The 15239-nt window shown below is 42.0% G+C and overlaps 1 protein-coding gene across 2 annotated transcripts; it reads right to left on the reverse strand.

Moving 5' to 3' along the window:
* Window position 1: 1 nt before the first annotated feature.
* Window positions 2-15221, reverse strand: setd4 (SET domain containing 4). Of its 2 annotated transcripts, none has more exons than XM_056291587.1 (13): window positions 15033-15221; window positions 12673-12756; window positions 12444-12539; window positions 12305-12342; window positions 7529-7617; window positions 5710-5946; window positions 5065-5124; window positions 4139-4268; window positions 3422-3596; window positions 2712-2790; window positions 1648-1728; window positions 1325-1448; window positions 2-978 (listed from the first exon to the last, which is right to left on the reverse strand). In XM_056291587.1, exons 2-13 carry the CDS (start codon window positions 12746-12748, stop codon window positions 787-789), a joined length of 1377 nt encoding a protein of 458 aa, XP_056147562.1. In that variant the 5' UTR covers window positions 12749-12756; window positions 15033-15221; the 3' UTR covers window positions 2-786. The 2 variants fall into 2 exon arrangements, with proteins under 2 accessions (XP_056147562.1, XP_056147563.1); XM_056291588.1 differs by lacking the exon at window positions 15033-15221 and adding an exon at window positions 14403-14517.
* Between the last annotated feature and the right edge of the window lie 18 nt (window positions 15222-15239).

Below are 15239 nucleotides of genomic sequence, written 5' to 3' on the forward strand. Positions count from 1 at the left end.
GTCTCATTTTTTCAATTTGAAAATATTTGTTTTATAGTTTGAAAAATGAAAAATTGCAATATTGGTATTGTATCTGAGCTGCCGCTTTTCACAGAAAAGAACCAAAGGCGAATAAATTAAGTGTGGCCAGGAGTTTTGTTATTGCGGGAATTGCACAACGCTTCTGGTTTGTGGTTCCAAGATCTTTTATTTCTTCCAGCAAGTCATGTAAAATGCTACTTGGCAGGTGATATGTTAACACAATGTTTTTGTCTGACATTGTAAATAAACTTATACGTGTCAAAAATACTCTCTCCTTTCTCTCTGTATCCTATAGTACCTTTTCCAGGCAACAATTGCAGCCATGTCACCAAGATTTTATTTACTGACAGTCTTGATCACATTTGGTGTTTATTTCCATAGTCTCCTTCCAATATCTGTGCATTGAAAGGAAAACTCCTATAACTGCATATTAAATGAGGTTAATGTGCAAAAAAGTTTTGCCTAATTATTCCCTTCTCTTATTTGGGCAAAATGCTCATTAAGTCCTTATAGTAAATCTTAATAGTTGCTTTTTAATGCCGAAAGAGGGTTTGCGCTGGGGCAAAACATTGGTAGGCCAGGCCCTAGGTGTCTTGCTCAAGGACGCTTTGGCAGCGATTGATACACTAGGTCCTCTTGGGCATGGTGAAGATTGAACTTTGACCACTAGGTCATCATGTTGACCTGTAATTGGTCTTACTGGTGGACAACCAGTGCTGAAAAAGGATGACGATTGGGCTGACAGCTCAGAGCACTAATCAGGGATCAGTCCTCGGCACTGCTATCAGGCTGGTGCAAAAGCCCAGGGTCTGGTTGGGATGAAGATGGCTGTCTCAGTATGCCTTGCAGCACCACCAGACAGCTTTCCAGGATACCCCTCTCTTCCTGTCGAAGTGAGTTGACTGCATCCAGCTGTTCTCTGATTGGCTGATCACATTGTTGGAAGAGCTGGGATATCTACACAAAAACATGTGAATACCACCATTAATCGTGTTAGAATCCAGTGAAGGGCTCATGTTAAAAATGAATCTGATGTTGCCAACTTTCAAGCAGATAATAATTTTCAAGAAAACTTATCTGGCAGACATTCAGATTTGATTTACCATCATTAAAATAGTTAGAAGATAGAATGGTAATGGCATTTATATAGCACTTTTCTAGTCTATCGACCACTCAAAGCGCTTTACAATGCATGCCTCACTATCACCCATTCACACACACATTCATACACTGATGGTGAAAATAGAAAGTGAAAATAGTTTTATGGGAAGGGATGGAGAGGTGTCTGTGTTTGTGCAGATACCTTATTCAGTGCTGCGTGTGTGCCCTGTAGTAGTTGTTGACAGAGAGTCTGAGCTATCTGGATGCTCCACTGCTCTCTCTCAGCAGACACTGCTTGGCCAAGCAACACTGCCTTCCAGTGGGGACTTTACAAATACATAAATAATTTCATCATGTCATGTCCATATCTTTAGCCAAAAGCTTTAGAGGTCTCAACAAAATAGTAGTCTAACAGGATTAGTTTGGTTAGAATCGGTCATGGATAGATTATTAAGAATAGGCAAGTGGATTTCCCCTTTAATATAGAAGTAGAGGTGTGCGTGTGCGTGCATGAGAAAATCTTACTACATTGTCTGTGGCAGGGCAAACAATCTGAGAACTGTCATCAACCTCCAGCTGGGACCATCACTGGACACTGTTAGATTACTGGGAGATGGGGAAGGTTCAGTCATTTTATATATCTAACTAAAATGTAATCTGGTCAACAAAATGTTAACTAAATTGCTTTATATAACTGATCAGTGCTTAACAACCCTGGGTTCATATCTATGACAACTTCTGCAACTCTTTCATCTATCATTATCATTATCTACTATGCACTTCAGAAACATTAACTAGAACTATTAAACTATGAAAAATTAACGAGGTAGAAATGTTCAATGCAAAATATGTCAGTTGAATAACGGACAAGTCATAAAAGTGGATGCAATACAAATAGCAAGTGTCAACAGTACTACTAATGCTGCTGAAAAGATTTGCAAGAGAAGCGTTAAATGGAAGGTTGACAAGATGGTAATGAGACCAGCTATGTTATATGGTTTGGAGACAGTGGCACTGACCAAAAGACAGGAGGCGGAGCTGGAGGTGGCAGAGTTGAAGATGCTAAGATTTTCGTTGGGATTGACGAAGAAGGACAGGATTAGGAATGAATATATTTGAGGGACAGCTCAGGTTGGACGGTTTGGAGACAAAGCAAGAGAGGTTGAGATGGTTTGGACATGTGTGGAGGAGAGATGCTGGGTATATTGGGAGAAAGATGCTGAATATGGAGCTGCAAGGCAAGAGGAAAAGAGGAAGGCCAAAGAGGAGGCTTATGGATGTGGTGAGGGAGGACATGCAGGTGGCTGGTGTGACAGAGGAAGATGCAGAAGACAGGAAGAGATGGAAACGCATGATCTGCTGTGGCGACCCCTAACGGGAGCAGCCGAAAGTAGTAGCAAATGTCAACATAGAGTTATCAAAATAAAGTAGGCCATTCAAGTGTTTTGACCACCTAAACATCTTTAACTGTGGGATTCTAAATTGGGTTTCATTGCCTTATGTTTTTTCCTTGAGGTTGCTATGTACTGTGAGCATTTGCATGTGGGCTATTATGTTCTAATATACTATATGAGCTGATAGGGCCTTACTGAGAGAAGTTGTTTTCTTTAAGAAACTTCATCTTCTGGTCCAAACTCCTGTCACCTCTTAGGACATTGCAAAGTTGATCTGTTGGGTTGGGGTACAACATACAGACACAAAAAAAAAATCCTTAAAGTTACAAGCTTACATTTTGACATTTTTCTTCGGCTTCCTGACACATAGTATATGGTGATACTGATAATTGCATTGGTGTTTGTGTAATCTAAATCCAAGAGATCTATGTTGAATGAAGCCGAGTCGCCGGAGCTGTTGTGTCTGCACCTTGCCCGCTGACAAACTACACAACACTGTTGAACCTGGGCATTAATTATTGATATTGTAGTATCTGTTGGTTAAGGTCTTATATATATATATATATATATATATATATATATATATATATATATATATATATATATACCTCCCCTTTTCTCCCCAATTGTACTTGGCCAATTACCCCACTCCTCTGAGCCATCACTGCTCCACCCCCTTTGCCGATCCGGGGAGGGCTGCAGACTACCACATGCCTCCTCTGATACGTGTGGCGTCGCCAGCCGCTTGTTTTCACCTAACAGTGAGGAGTTTCACCAGGGGGATGTAGTGTGTGGGAGGATCACACTATTCCCCCCAGCTCCCCCTCCTCCCCGAGCAGGCGCCCCAACCGACCATTAGACATTTGCATGTCTTTTCTATTGATCATTTCATTTTATTAGTTTACCTGTTTCCACATAAACAACACTATGGGGGTTGCCAGGCGCGACAAAGCCATACTCCAACAACAGTCGCTGGTTGTCATGTGAGCCATAGTTAATGAAGGCCTGCTGGTAGCACTGTATTCCAGCAGCAGTCCTGATCTCATAACATTTGGTCACAGGATTGAAGCTTGCTGCTACCTGGACACAGACGAGAACAACCGACGGCACAGTAATTTCTTACGTAGACGTAAACCTTCTTCCAAAATGTAAAAGCCAGCATATATGGGTGTATCTTTAGAAATGAATTAAAAGATTAAAAAAAATGTAAAAATAAATTTTTAAATTTCTTAAAAAAGTAAAAAAAAAATAATTTTTACATTTTAAATTTGAATTAAATATAAATTTTACATTCTAAAATAAAAAAATTTACATTTACATTATATTTAAATTTTTTAATTTAAAAAAATTAAATTTTCTTAAATTAAAAATTTAAAAGATATTAGAAGTTTCTAATATAGCTACCCTCAGTACTTAAGACAAACTACTTTACAGTCTAGGGACTGTAATGGCAAAAGCACATTCGAGCCAAGTCTTGAACTGCAGAGCTGTTAAATATTATCATCACGCACCATATTTATTGTTTGTAAGTGTGTGTGTAAATCGTAAATGTGTATGTGTGTGTGAGTGAGTGTGTGAGTGAGTGAGTGAGTGTCCATAAGTGGTTTCACCCTAAGATTAACCTTTACGTCAGGCCGGTGATTGAGAAGGTCCAGGAAGGGGGCAAGAACATACACATCCTCTCCAGAAAGAAAGGGGCTGGCTGGGCGGGACAGGAAGACAGAGCGTGTGTTGACACTAAAAAATGCCCATCTAGGAGGAGAGAAGTAGAGGTATGCTTTTTTATTAGGCACTATAAATATCATCATTTTGAATGTCATATCAGTCTTCTGACTGCTTTTTTAGATTTCTGTGTTGAAAATACGTTTTTTTGGACCCAGTCATTTTTATTTCTGTGAATGTGAAGATCTGAGAAGAATTCCACAGAAAAAACTTGCTTTTGTTGAACATGAATATTAAGAAAGTAAGCAATATTGCATAAAGAGGGAATTTTTGTACTTACGATAGCACCCTTTACACAAACATAAGCAACTGGGAATATTAACATGCATCCTGCGTAACTTGACTGCAGTCGTGCTTGGAGGCACCAATGGCCACATTAACAGAAATGTGCAATTGCAATTTGTCTTCAATGCAGAAGTACTAACTACATGAACTGAAACAAACTCAACATGGATCAAACCAGTACGTGCCTGCAGACCAAACACGGCAAACCAACAACTCAGTTCTGCTGGGGTCGTCAGCACACTCATGAATAGGGGGCAAGATGTGTTTACTAACAGCTAGAAAGGTTGTGAATGTATTACAAGGAAGTGACATGCTCTTGATTTTAATGAGAATTTTGATTGTCAGTCAAGCTGAGAAAAAGAAATCTTTTTTTATTAAGCTTACTTGTGATGTATTTCAATGTGAGGTGAAAATGTAATCCAATGCAACCATACCGAGACACAATCCAGAAACAAGATGAATTACAAGTGTAAAATGAGGCCCTTGAAGACTGGTTTATATGCAGCTATTTTTATGTGTTTATGAGCACATGTCTTCTTACCTCAGAGCCTCATAGGTAAACACCTCCTCCACAGGTTGTCTCAGGATTGGCTGCAGAGACCTGTATAGACAGTCAAAACAGTTAATAGAAAATAGCAATCACAGAGCAGATCAGGATAACTGGTGTGAATTAATACACAAATCTAATGAATTTGACCATACTGATGAATTTTATTGTATTTGGTGACTTCCGTTTAATGTATCAGATTTGGGATGTAACTTTCCTAGTTTAGATGGAATTGTGGCTTTGTGGTTAGCACTGCTGCCCCACAGCAAGAGCATCCTTGGTTTTTCCAGCCCCTCTCTCTGGAGTTTGCATGTGCTCCCCACGTGTGCGTGGGTTTCCCTCAGGTGTTCCGCTTACGCCCCGCAGTCCAATGACAAGCATGTGATGTGAATTGTAGTCTATAAATTGCCCATAGGTGTGAGTGACTGGATGTCGGCCCGGTGACGGACTGGTAATCTGTCCAGAGTGTCTCACTGTCTTTCACCCAATGCCTACTCGGACAGACTCCAGCCCCTTACAACCCTGAATTGGACTAAGTGGGTATATCCTGTATTGTATTTGCGTGTTACTTTGGATATTAGCTAGCTTAGAAGCCCGGATGATTTTTAGTATGTTTGTCTTGCCCTCTGTGTAACCCACCTGAAGAAGTCCTGGTTAGCGGAATGGATTTCTGACACTTCTTTCCTCTGCTCTAAGGCCCGCTTCCTCACAATACTTGGTAGAACAGCAATAACATCATCAGAAAAATAGGTGGGGCACGTGTAAAAGCTGGGCAGGACATTGACATAGGGGAACCAATCAGAATCCTCTCCTTGGTGTCGCTCACACACCATGAAGACGCAGAGAACCAACAGTGGAGAGAGGCGGGACTTCCAGCTGTGTGGAGAAAGGAAGAGCAACAGTTTATTGGCCTGAATATAAGGCTACGTTTAGACCAACTGGCACAAGTGACCCAATTCCGATTTTTTACTTGCGTGCAGCACAGATCGGCTATGTATTATGACCGAGACACATACCCACACCCGGTTTCCCACCCACAGACACGGAAAAAAAGCACATGAATCGGATATTTTCAGATCTGATTTTGACCACATTCATATGTGGAAATAAATCAGATAGGACTCTGATATCTGCCACTCCAACTCATGTGACCACACAGATCGGATTTTTCAGGTCATTGCAAATTACATATCATTCAAAATGCAACAGTCCCTCGTCACATTTTGACACATGTAGTTGTTTACTTCTGCAGTGGTAACCAAACTATTTTGTAGGCCTACGCTTAGAGGTTGTTTCAAGTGGAAACCAATGAGTTCTGGTGTAAGCACAGGAGTCAGATATGGGTCACTTTTTTGGGGGGATTTTTTCACCCTTTTTCTCCCCAATTGTACTTGGCCAATTACCCCACTCTTCCAAGCCGTCCTGGTCGCTGCTTCACCCCCTCTGCTGATCCGGGGAGGGCTGCAAACTACCACATGTCTTCTCCTCCAATACATGTGGAGCCGCCAGCCACTTCTTTTCACCTGACAGTGAGGAATTTTGCCAGAGGGATGTAGTGCGTGGGAGGATCACGCCATTCCCCCCAGTTCCCCCTTCCCCCCGAACAGGCACCTAGACCGACCAGAGGAGGCGCTAGTGCAGTGACCAGGACACATACCCACATCCGGCTTCCCACCTGCAGACACGGCTAATTGTGTCTGTAGGAATGCCCGACTAAGCTGGAGGTAACATGGGGATGGGCCATTTTTAAAAGTGGATGTAAATAGACGGTTGAAAATATTGATATAGGAAAAAAAATTGAAACTAGGCATCAAGACCTGCAGTGTCAGCATAGCCTATGACAGCTCATGTACTTTAAAGGAAACATGCTACATCCCTATCGAAATGGGAAGTTGGGATTTCTAATTTCTGACTAATGCAATGAGCCTTGAAGTTGAAATACAAACTTGGCAACTGGGGCAAGTTTTCGCAACCCTGAGTTTCTTGAGAAATGTAATATGATGCTTATAATGTGAAATGTATTCGTAGGTTGCACCATTTCCCTTCCACGGTGGCGTTGTTTTATGCAAAATTACTTCAGTGCATATGCTTTGTGATTTCAAAGATCTGGAAAACAGTCATCACTCTATTGCAAGCCTCCATGGAATGCATTGACCTCAGGTTGAAACTTCTGGAAATCTGACTTTCCCAGATGAATGAAATGCCACAGTAGAGCTCATTGGTGTTACTAAGTTTTAAGTTTTATACTACAAAAAATGTGAGGTGGAAAAAATACTAATCATGAAAACCAGTCAATAAATAGTGCTATGATCTTGCACTAATTTTGGAAGCATGCTTGCATGAGGGGTCATGCAAGGAACAATTAAGAGTAGTTAATCAGTTGAGGCTCAGCGTAATTCTTCAATGTAATGAACAAAAGCGCATATGTGTGTATGTGTGTGTGTGTACATGCCTTCACCTCTTGATGTACTGTCCCAGGTAGCTGTTGAGAACAGTGGAGGTTGTGATGAGGCATGGCTCTGGGAGAGAGATTAACAACTCGCCAGGCTGAAAGAAAGAGAGAGTTAGCCATTTATGGATAATGAAGTCACCAGCAACTCAAAGTAAACATGAACTAGAAAGGGCCAGATTCAGAGCCCATCCCATTAGGTGTGCTCCAGATACCATCTACCATATCCCTCTTCAAGTTGTTTACATACATCATCACATCCCCATTATCATTAGTTTCCATCTATACTTGTGAACATCACCATAGAAAAAAACAAAAACAAAAAAAAACCAACAGCAAGTTAGAGAGCTTTGATGATCACCTGTTCCAGTTAATGTGTATGACAACTATTGGATTTAGGTAACTATATATGGAACTTGCCTGTTAAATGCAGTGAATGTTAATCATAATGCTAGAGGTTCAGTTACAATATTAAAGTGTAACTTCCCCCACCAGGTCTGAGCCCAACTCCACCCACTGCATAATTTTGAAAAATGCAAAAAAATGGGCAAGGAACTGATAGGAGAGGGGGGGGGCGGGGGGCGTGGATGTGTGAGGCAGGAGCATGGGCAGGAGAAGCTGGGGAGATCTGCGAGAAGGGCCCAGTGCTAGTTGTCAGCTCGCCGTCGCACACCACCATACCCAATCCCCTCAATCGGCTCTACTCCACCCTGCAAAGATGCCCCGACCACCGCGATGCGAATGTGCCACGAGACGGGCCGCAGAGAGGTGGCCCGGGCCCAGCCCGACTGACCCAGCTGTCCGGTGGTGCTTCTACAGGCGTCAAAAGCACAAATCCAAACCATTGTGTCAAAATTGAAAATGATGAAATCATATAACTATAACTAACTGTAAATTGAGAGAAATTCAAAAGGTTAGTAGAATATGTAATAAAGGCGCAAGGTTAGCGAGTAAACTGTGAATGATGAGTCTCGATCAGCGTATACTTGAAAATGAGTACGATTTCACAGATTTAAAACAGATGGCTTGTTGAGCGATTATCAAACCCATGAAATGCAGATTTTTATAATTTTGGTAAGAAATATCAGTATTAACACCAGCATTGATGTGTTTCATCACCACACAGTTATAGCATTCAGTTTACAGCTAAAAAAACCCCAAAAGTTTTAAGTGTTATTACCGCTTTAAAATTACTCTGTAAAACAAAAATGAGCATGCAATTTTATTTTACTTTTTTGTAACTTTAAAACCCAAACAGAAAGGTTCATGTGTTTCAGACCCTGTTGAAACACAAACAACACGTGTGGATGTGCAAAGCAATGCTAAGTAAGGTCTGTGCTCTCCATTGGCTAACAAGTTGAAATTCATAATCCCACTGTGACAGCATTTAGAGCAGGGGTGCCCACAATTTTTTGACTCGTGAGCTACTTTTAAAATGACCAGGTCAAAATGATCTACTCATATTAAAAATAATAATAAAAATACTCAATACATGTTTTACATATATATGAACATTTATATGCACTGTGTGTATTTATATACATGTTGTGTTACATATACAGTATTGCAATGGATTTGCATTTATATTGAACCTTACACAGGCAATAATCATACCAAGCATTTGCTACTACACTATGTTGAAATTGCATCACTGCATGAACCTTTACAGCTGTGGTAAATAGATTTGTGATCTCTACCTCTCTACTCTGAGGATGACCTGCACTGGAGGGAGTCAGACAGGGTTGCATAGTTCGGACAGTAGCTGCTGGTAGCCAGCCTCAAGCAGGCCTCCAAATGATCATCTATCATGGTGGAACGGTATTTGGACTTGATAATCTTCATGTGAGAAAAGGCTGACTCACACAAATAAGTAGAGCCGAATAATGCCGTCAAGGAGGTTGCGCATTTCCTCATGTTTGGGTACTTGTCCTCTGTAAGTAAGTTCCAAAACTCTCCATGCGCCCTGGACTTAAGCTGAATGTCAGCCTGTACTGTCAGCATCTCATCCTCCACTGCAGACAAGTTCAGGTGAAACAGTGTTGCCATTTTTGAGGCGAGGGAATCCACCTCTGTATCTTCCCCAAATGGGTAGCACATAAATGTAGCGATTGGCTCAAGCAAAGCAAAGTCTTGAAACCGTTTGTCAAAGTCTGACCGGACATTTTCAATCTGCTCTGTGTAGCGTGCACTGTCAAGTTGTGCACACGCCCTCCCTTGCTTCTCCAGCTCTGCTGCGAGGTTTCGCAAGTTTCCCAAATCACGGCACTGCAACTTTGAGGACAGAAGTTGCATTTTCCGTTTGAAAGCGTTAACTGAGCTGATCATGTTTACCACGCTTTTGTCTTTTCCTTGCAGCTCTAAATTAAGCTCGTTCAACATGTTGGTTAAATCAGTTAAAAACGCCAAGTCTATCAGCCACTGATTGTCATTAAGTTGCTTGTGTTCCGCATGTTTAGTGATAAGGAGAAACTCCTTAATCTTCGGACAGAGCTCTCGAAATCTCTGCAAGAATCTCCCTCTACTAATCCATCTCACGTCAGTGTGTAGCAAGAGGTCAGAGTAGTTACAGTCGGCCTCTTCCAAATGTGTACCAAACAACTGTCTTTGAAGAGACCTCGCTTGAATAGAACAGGCGGGTTTGGTTGCCACATCCATGATCTCTTTCATGTTTAGCATTTTTGCGCATAATGCTTGTTGGTGTATTATGCAATGGTAATTAAGGAAGTCAGGGAAAGCATCGTCCTCCCTGCACTTGGCAATAAATCCATTCGAGCGGCCCACCATAGCAGGCGCACCGTCCGTGGTGATTGACACCAGTTTACACACTGGGAGCTGGATTTTATCCACAAAGTTTTTGAAGATCTGAAAAATATCCTCTCCCCGCGTGTGTTCCTTCATGGGTAGTATTGTTAACAACTCCTCTTTTGCGGTCATATCTTGAAACACCATGCGAATGAAAATGCACAATTGGGCCGTATCAACTTTTGTCCGTAGACTCGTCCAATTGTAGTGAGCAACACTCGCAGTCCACGATGTCCCTCCAAAGCTGCTGTGTCAAATCATCGCCCATCACTTCACAGCGCCTTGTGATGGAATTTCTTGATAACTGGAGAGCTTTGATTGAAGATAGTATTTCTGATTTGTTTTTAAAGTCCCGAAACAATGAATCTGCTGCCTCAAGGAAGGCCTCTTTCATCATCTCTCCATCTTGGAAGGCTTTCTTATGCTTAATGATGGAGTGACTCACCCGTAAAGATGCTTCGGTGGCTGCCTTTGCCTTTGAATGCGGCTGCGTGAAAAGTGACTGCTGGGCGATTAACTGCGATTTTAGTTCCCTCACCTTTCTCTTTCTCAGCTCGCTTTTCGGAGGGAAGTCATTGTCATAGTTTTTATGAACAGTTCGAAAGTGCCTCTCCACATTTCCTTTCTTTGGGGTAGCAATGCTAGACTGACAGAGGAGACAAACACACTTGGAATAAGACATGGTGAAAAAAAAGTCCTCCTCCTATTCCACATGGAAATGGTACGTTTTTTGTTTCTTGCTAGGTCTGGCTCCCCCACTCATTTTTGTTTTGTTTCACTTTTTAGTAGAGTTTTTTTTTAGAGGGTTGAACTAGCTAGCTCGATGCAGTTCTGCGTTAGCTCATGTTGTGGGCATGTGAACTTCAAGGTACGTTCGAGAAGGGCTCTGGTTGTTATGGTAACCTAATGTAACAAAGTTTTAGGTTCCGCTCTAGAATCTTTGGTTTTAGGCAACAGCAGACTGGCTGTCCTTTACGTCAATCAAAAGGCAAATGCCAAATGGAGGACAGATCGACAGGCTAATGACTTGGGAAAAAAAAAGTTTTTTTGGAATGTCATGGAGATCTACCAGCACTGCCTTCGCGATCTACTGGTCGATCGCGATCGACGTAGTGGGCACCCCTGATTTAGAGTGTAACGTGAGAGCTCTGCTTCATGCCCTGTGCTGTAGGCCTCATCAATGTGCAGCTGAAGTGGCAAAACTAGTCAAGTGGCCGACAGAGCAGTAACGAAATAATGTTTGAAAATGTTAAGTTTCTCCTTGAAAGGTATGACAATCTGAGATTGTGTTTGTTTCAGCGGCTTGTGAGCCAGCCCGTGGAAGAGTAGAGTTTGGAATGTGGTGTTTGAAGTTGACCTTAGCAAAACTGGCATTGATGCATTGCTATAACTATTCTTTTTAGTGGGATAGCAACTACCAATGAGGTATTTTTGTCTCATAGAGTGGTATTACAATATATTCCATGCATACATTAATTGTTTTTTTGGGGGGGGGGATTTCCCCCCGTTTTTCTCCCCAGTTGTACTTGGCCAATTACCCCACTCTTCCGAGCCTTCCTGACCCCCTCCCCCCCCCCTCGCCGATCTGGGAAGGGCTGCAGACTACCACATGTCTCCTCCGATATATGTGGAGTCGCCAGCCACTTCCTTTCACTTGACAGTGAGAAGTTTCGCCAGGGGGACATAGCGTGTGGGAGGATCACGCCCCAGTCTCCCCTCCCCCCCGGACAGGTGCCCCGACCGACCAGAGGCGGTAGTGCAGCAACCAGGACACATACCCACATAAGGCTTCCCACCCGCAGACACGGCCAGTTGTGTCTGTTGGGACGCCTGGGAAGCCGGAGGTAACATGGGGATTCGAACCAGCGATCCCCGTGTTGGTAAGCAAAAGAATAAACTGCTACGCTACCCGGACACCCCATATGCTCATTATTTAAACATACATTAAAATGCACTGTCATGAAAACTTGATAGACTGCTCACCTTTATGGTTTGTCGAGCTTGTAGCCCTCTTCCTGTGTCTGGAGAGAGTGTCTGGTTAGATACAGGCCACCAATGTACAAACAACATATGCAAACTTGAAGACAGGGAGCGTGAAAAGAGAATGATCACACAAACATACCAGTAAAGTGATTTGGCTGCAGCAGAGTTGAGGTGAATCCTCTGTGGTGAAGAAACTTCATCAGAGACACATATTGTGGTTGATGAGAAAGGCTGACTGGAGGGAGACAGACAAGATGATGGAGGAGAGGTAGGGAGATGTGGGGGGGGTGTAAACGTCTTACACTTGATTAACTGACAGTAGTAAAAGGCTACAAATTGACTAAACACCAATAGTTAAGAGCTTGTACTTGATTGATCAGTGCTCCCCCGTTTCCGCCTCCTCTTCCTCATCGCGCGACCAGCCCGACAACCGCACCCAATCATGACTTTGTCTGTCAAGCAAAAGAGAACTCAATGAATCATTAAAACTTGCTGAAATCAATACTTATCTATATCAATGAACTGTACTAGCCCTAGCAAATTTGCCATTCAACCAACTAACCAAATCAACAATTTTTATGTATACAATTAATATTGGTGTTTCAATTGGGCAGACTAACAATATTTCTGACAAACTGGGGTAAATATTTGGAAATTTTTGTCTACAGCGTCTGTTAAGAGAAAAATCACTACCATACCATGTGCCCGTAAAGGAAAATAATGAAAATTTGAGAGATAATGATGGTGTTTCAGGAGAAAGCACAAATGTTGAGGGATATAATAGTTTTTAAATCGTTTCTGTGCAGGACTTTAGACAAAATTAAGTCTTGAAAATGCGAATATTTCTTTGTCTTTCTTTTTTCTTTTTGTAGTAAAGACAGCAATCCGTATCTGCAGCTCTGTTCAATGGGCCTCATGCATGAATGTTTTCTTATTTTTCTCATATTTGTTCTTGCACAACGCAAAGAGGAAAATAAGAAAATCCTACGTGGGATTTAGTCATCTGAGTATGTTGATGGATTTAATTTGGTCTTAAACTGGATGTGTGTGCCAGGCATTTTGCAATTAGCGTAAGGAAACGCTCCAATAAACCTATTTAAGGCAGCAGACTTAAGTGCCATGTGCAAACCACTGCAATCTGAAAGATAAGGGACAAATATAACTTTGATTTCCATTTATTCTGCAACACTTAAAGCAAGGAACGTTTGCCCATGGTTTTAAATGGAAACATTAAAGTCCAATGTTTAAATAAAATATTCAATACTCAATTGTTAAATTAAAGTGCAAAATGAGGCATGTACTTTCTTCCCTAAATGGTGAGGGGGCTTTTCAAGTTCTTTCACTCCTCTGCTAGCCATGACTGTCACTGGGCTTTTTGCAACGCAAGCATCCCTGACTGATTCATTCAACATGCGCTCTTCACGTGAACACAGCGGTTTTTTTCTTCTCATAATCAACCAATCATGTTGCGTCAGAGTAAAACAGCGCACAACTGACTTTTCTATCTTCTCACTGGAACTCTGCGGCGACATTTGGGGAATTATTACTTTAAAGTATTCATGTGTTTGTAAATGTGGAAAAAAACAAGAAATGTACAAATAACCTGAGAAATTTAAAGATTTCCAGGTGATATGGGCCATCGGTAATAAGTGAATCGGCCGTACTAGTGTGTGTGTGTGCGTGTGCGTGTGTGTGTGTGTGTGTGTGTGTGTGTGGCGGCCTGTCCACGGTGTCTCCCCGCGTGCCGCCCAGTGACTGCTGGGATAGACTCCAGCATCTCCGCGACCCTGAGAGCAGCATAAGCGGTTTGGATAATGGGAGGATGGATTACTTTAAAAACAACAGCGGCAGTAAAAGTGTATTTCACTATGATGGGTACATTTTGTAATTAATCCGCGTTTCACATGCGTGCCGAGCCGTGGGGGACGATCCGTTCGGATCACGGATCAACTACGTTCCGTTACATATCGTTAGCCTCATAGGATAAATGCCTAAGTCATTTTTTACGATTTTCGGATAAGAAAAAACGTATTTTCATATCCACTGAGTACATTTACACTAGGCCTACAGTAAATCAAAGAAATATTAATTATCTTACCAGATAAGGAAAGAGAGAAAGCCGAGCACCAGGAGCCTTTCTTGTATGCAACTTTTTTCTTTATTTTTCTCAACGTAAAAATGCTCAAGTCACAAGAGTGACTTAGGCAGATTGTCATTTTTGAATGTAAAAAGTGTTCTGATTGGTTTAGGACATAGGCACTAATCCAGGGTGATGCAGCAGCTTGAGGAGAACACATGTAGGCAGAAATCTCAATTTGGCCAAAAAATGACTTAGGCATTTATCCTATGAGGCTAACGATATATTTCACAGCACAAAACGCAAGTTGGCTTTTGTGCGTATTGGCTTACGTGTGGGCTGGGGCACTTAAATTTGGATCTTACCTAAGAACAAGCGGGAAGTACGCAAATATTGATGAATGCCACAAAACTTCTTAAATTGTTCGCACACACGATTTAAGATCAAATTTGTGCGTACGCACGATTCACGCATGCGGCCCATTGACCAATATTGCAAAGAGAAAGCAAAAGTTTGTTAAAAGGATGGAAATAAATCCCAATGCCCTCATCTAGCCGAGTGACCTTAATCGAGAACAAGAGTCAATACAGAGGTAATGCGTCGAAAGGTTTTAAATTTCAATGTGAGGCCCAAGCCACTATGATGACTTACTCGTGTGACAACCAAGCTCAGGTATCTGTTCTGCTCAGGGGTGGTGCAAGATCAAAAATTATCCGTCACACACAGTACTGTGAGCCGAATCAAACACAGAGGTCTAGGTTCGGTTCATGTACTCGCACACAATAACCCAACACTTCTTTAAAGTCTGACTCTGCAACGCGGCTGCTAGCCATGTGGTGCGTTTTTTTTTTTTCCGGG

The sequence above is a fragment of the Lampris incognitus genome, chromosome 13 (assembly GCF_029633865.1).
Source record: "Lampris incognitus isolate fLamInc1 chromosome 13, fLamInc1.hap2, whole genome shotgun sequence".
In the NCBI taxonomy this organism is placed as follows: domain Eukaryota; kingdom Metazoa; phylum Chordata; class Actinopteri; order Lampriformes; family Lampridae; genus Lampris; species Lampris incognitus.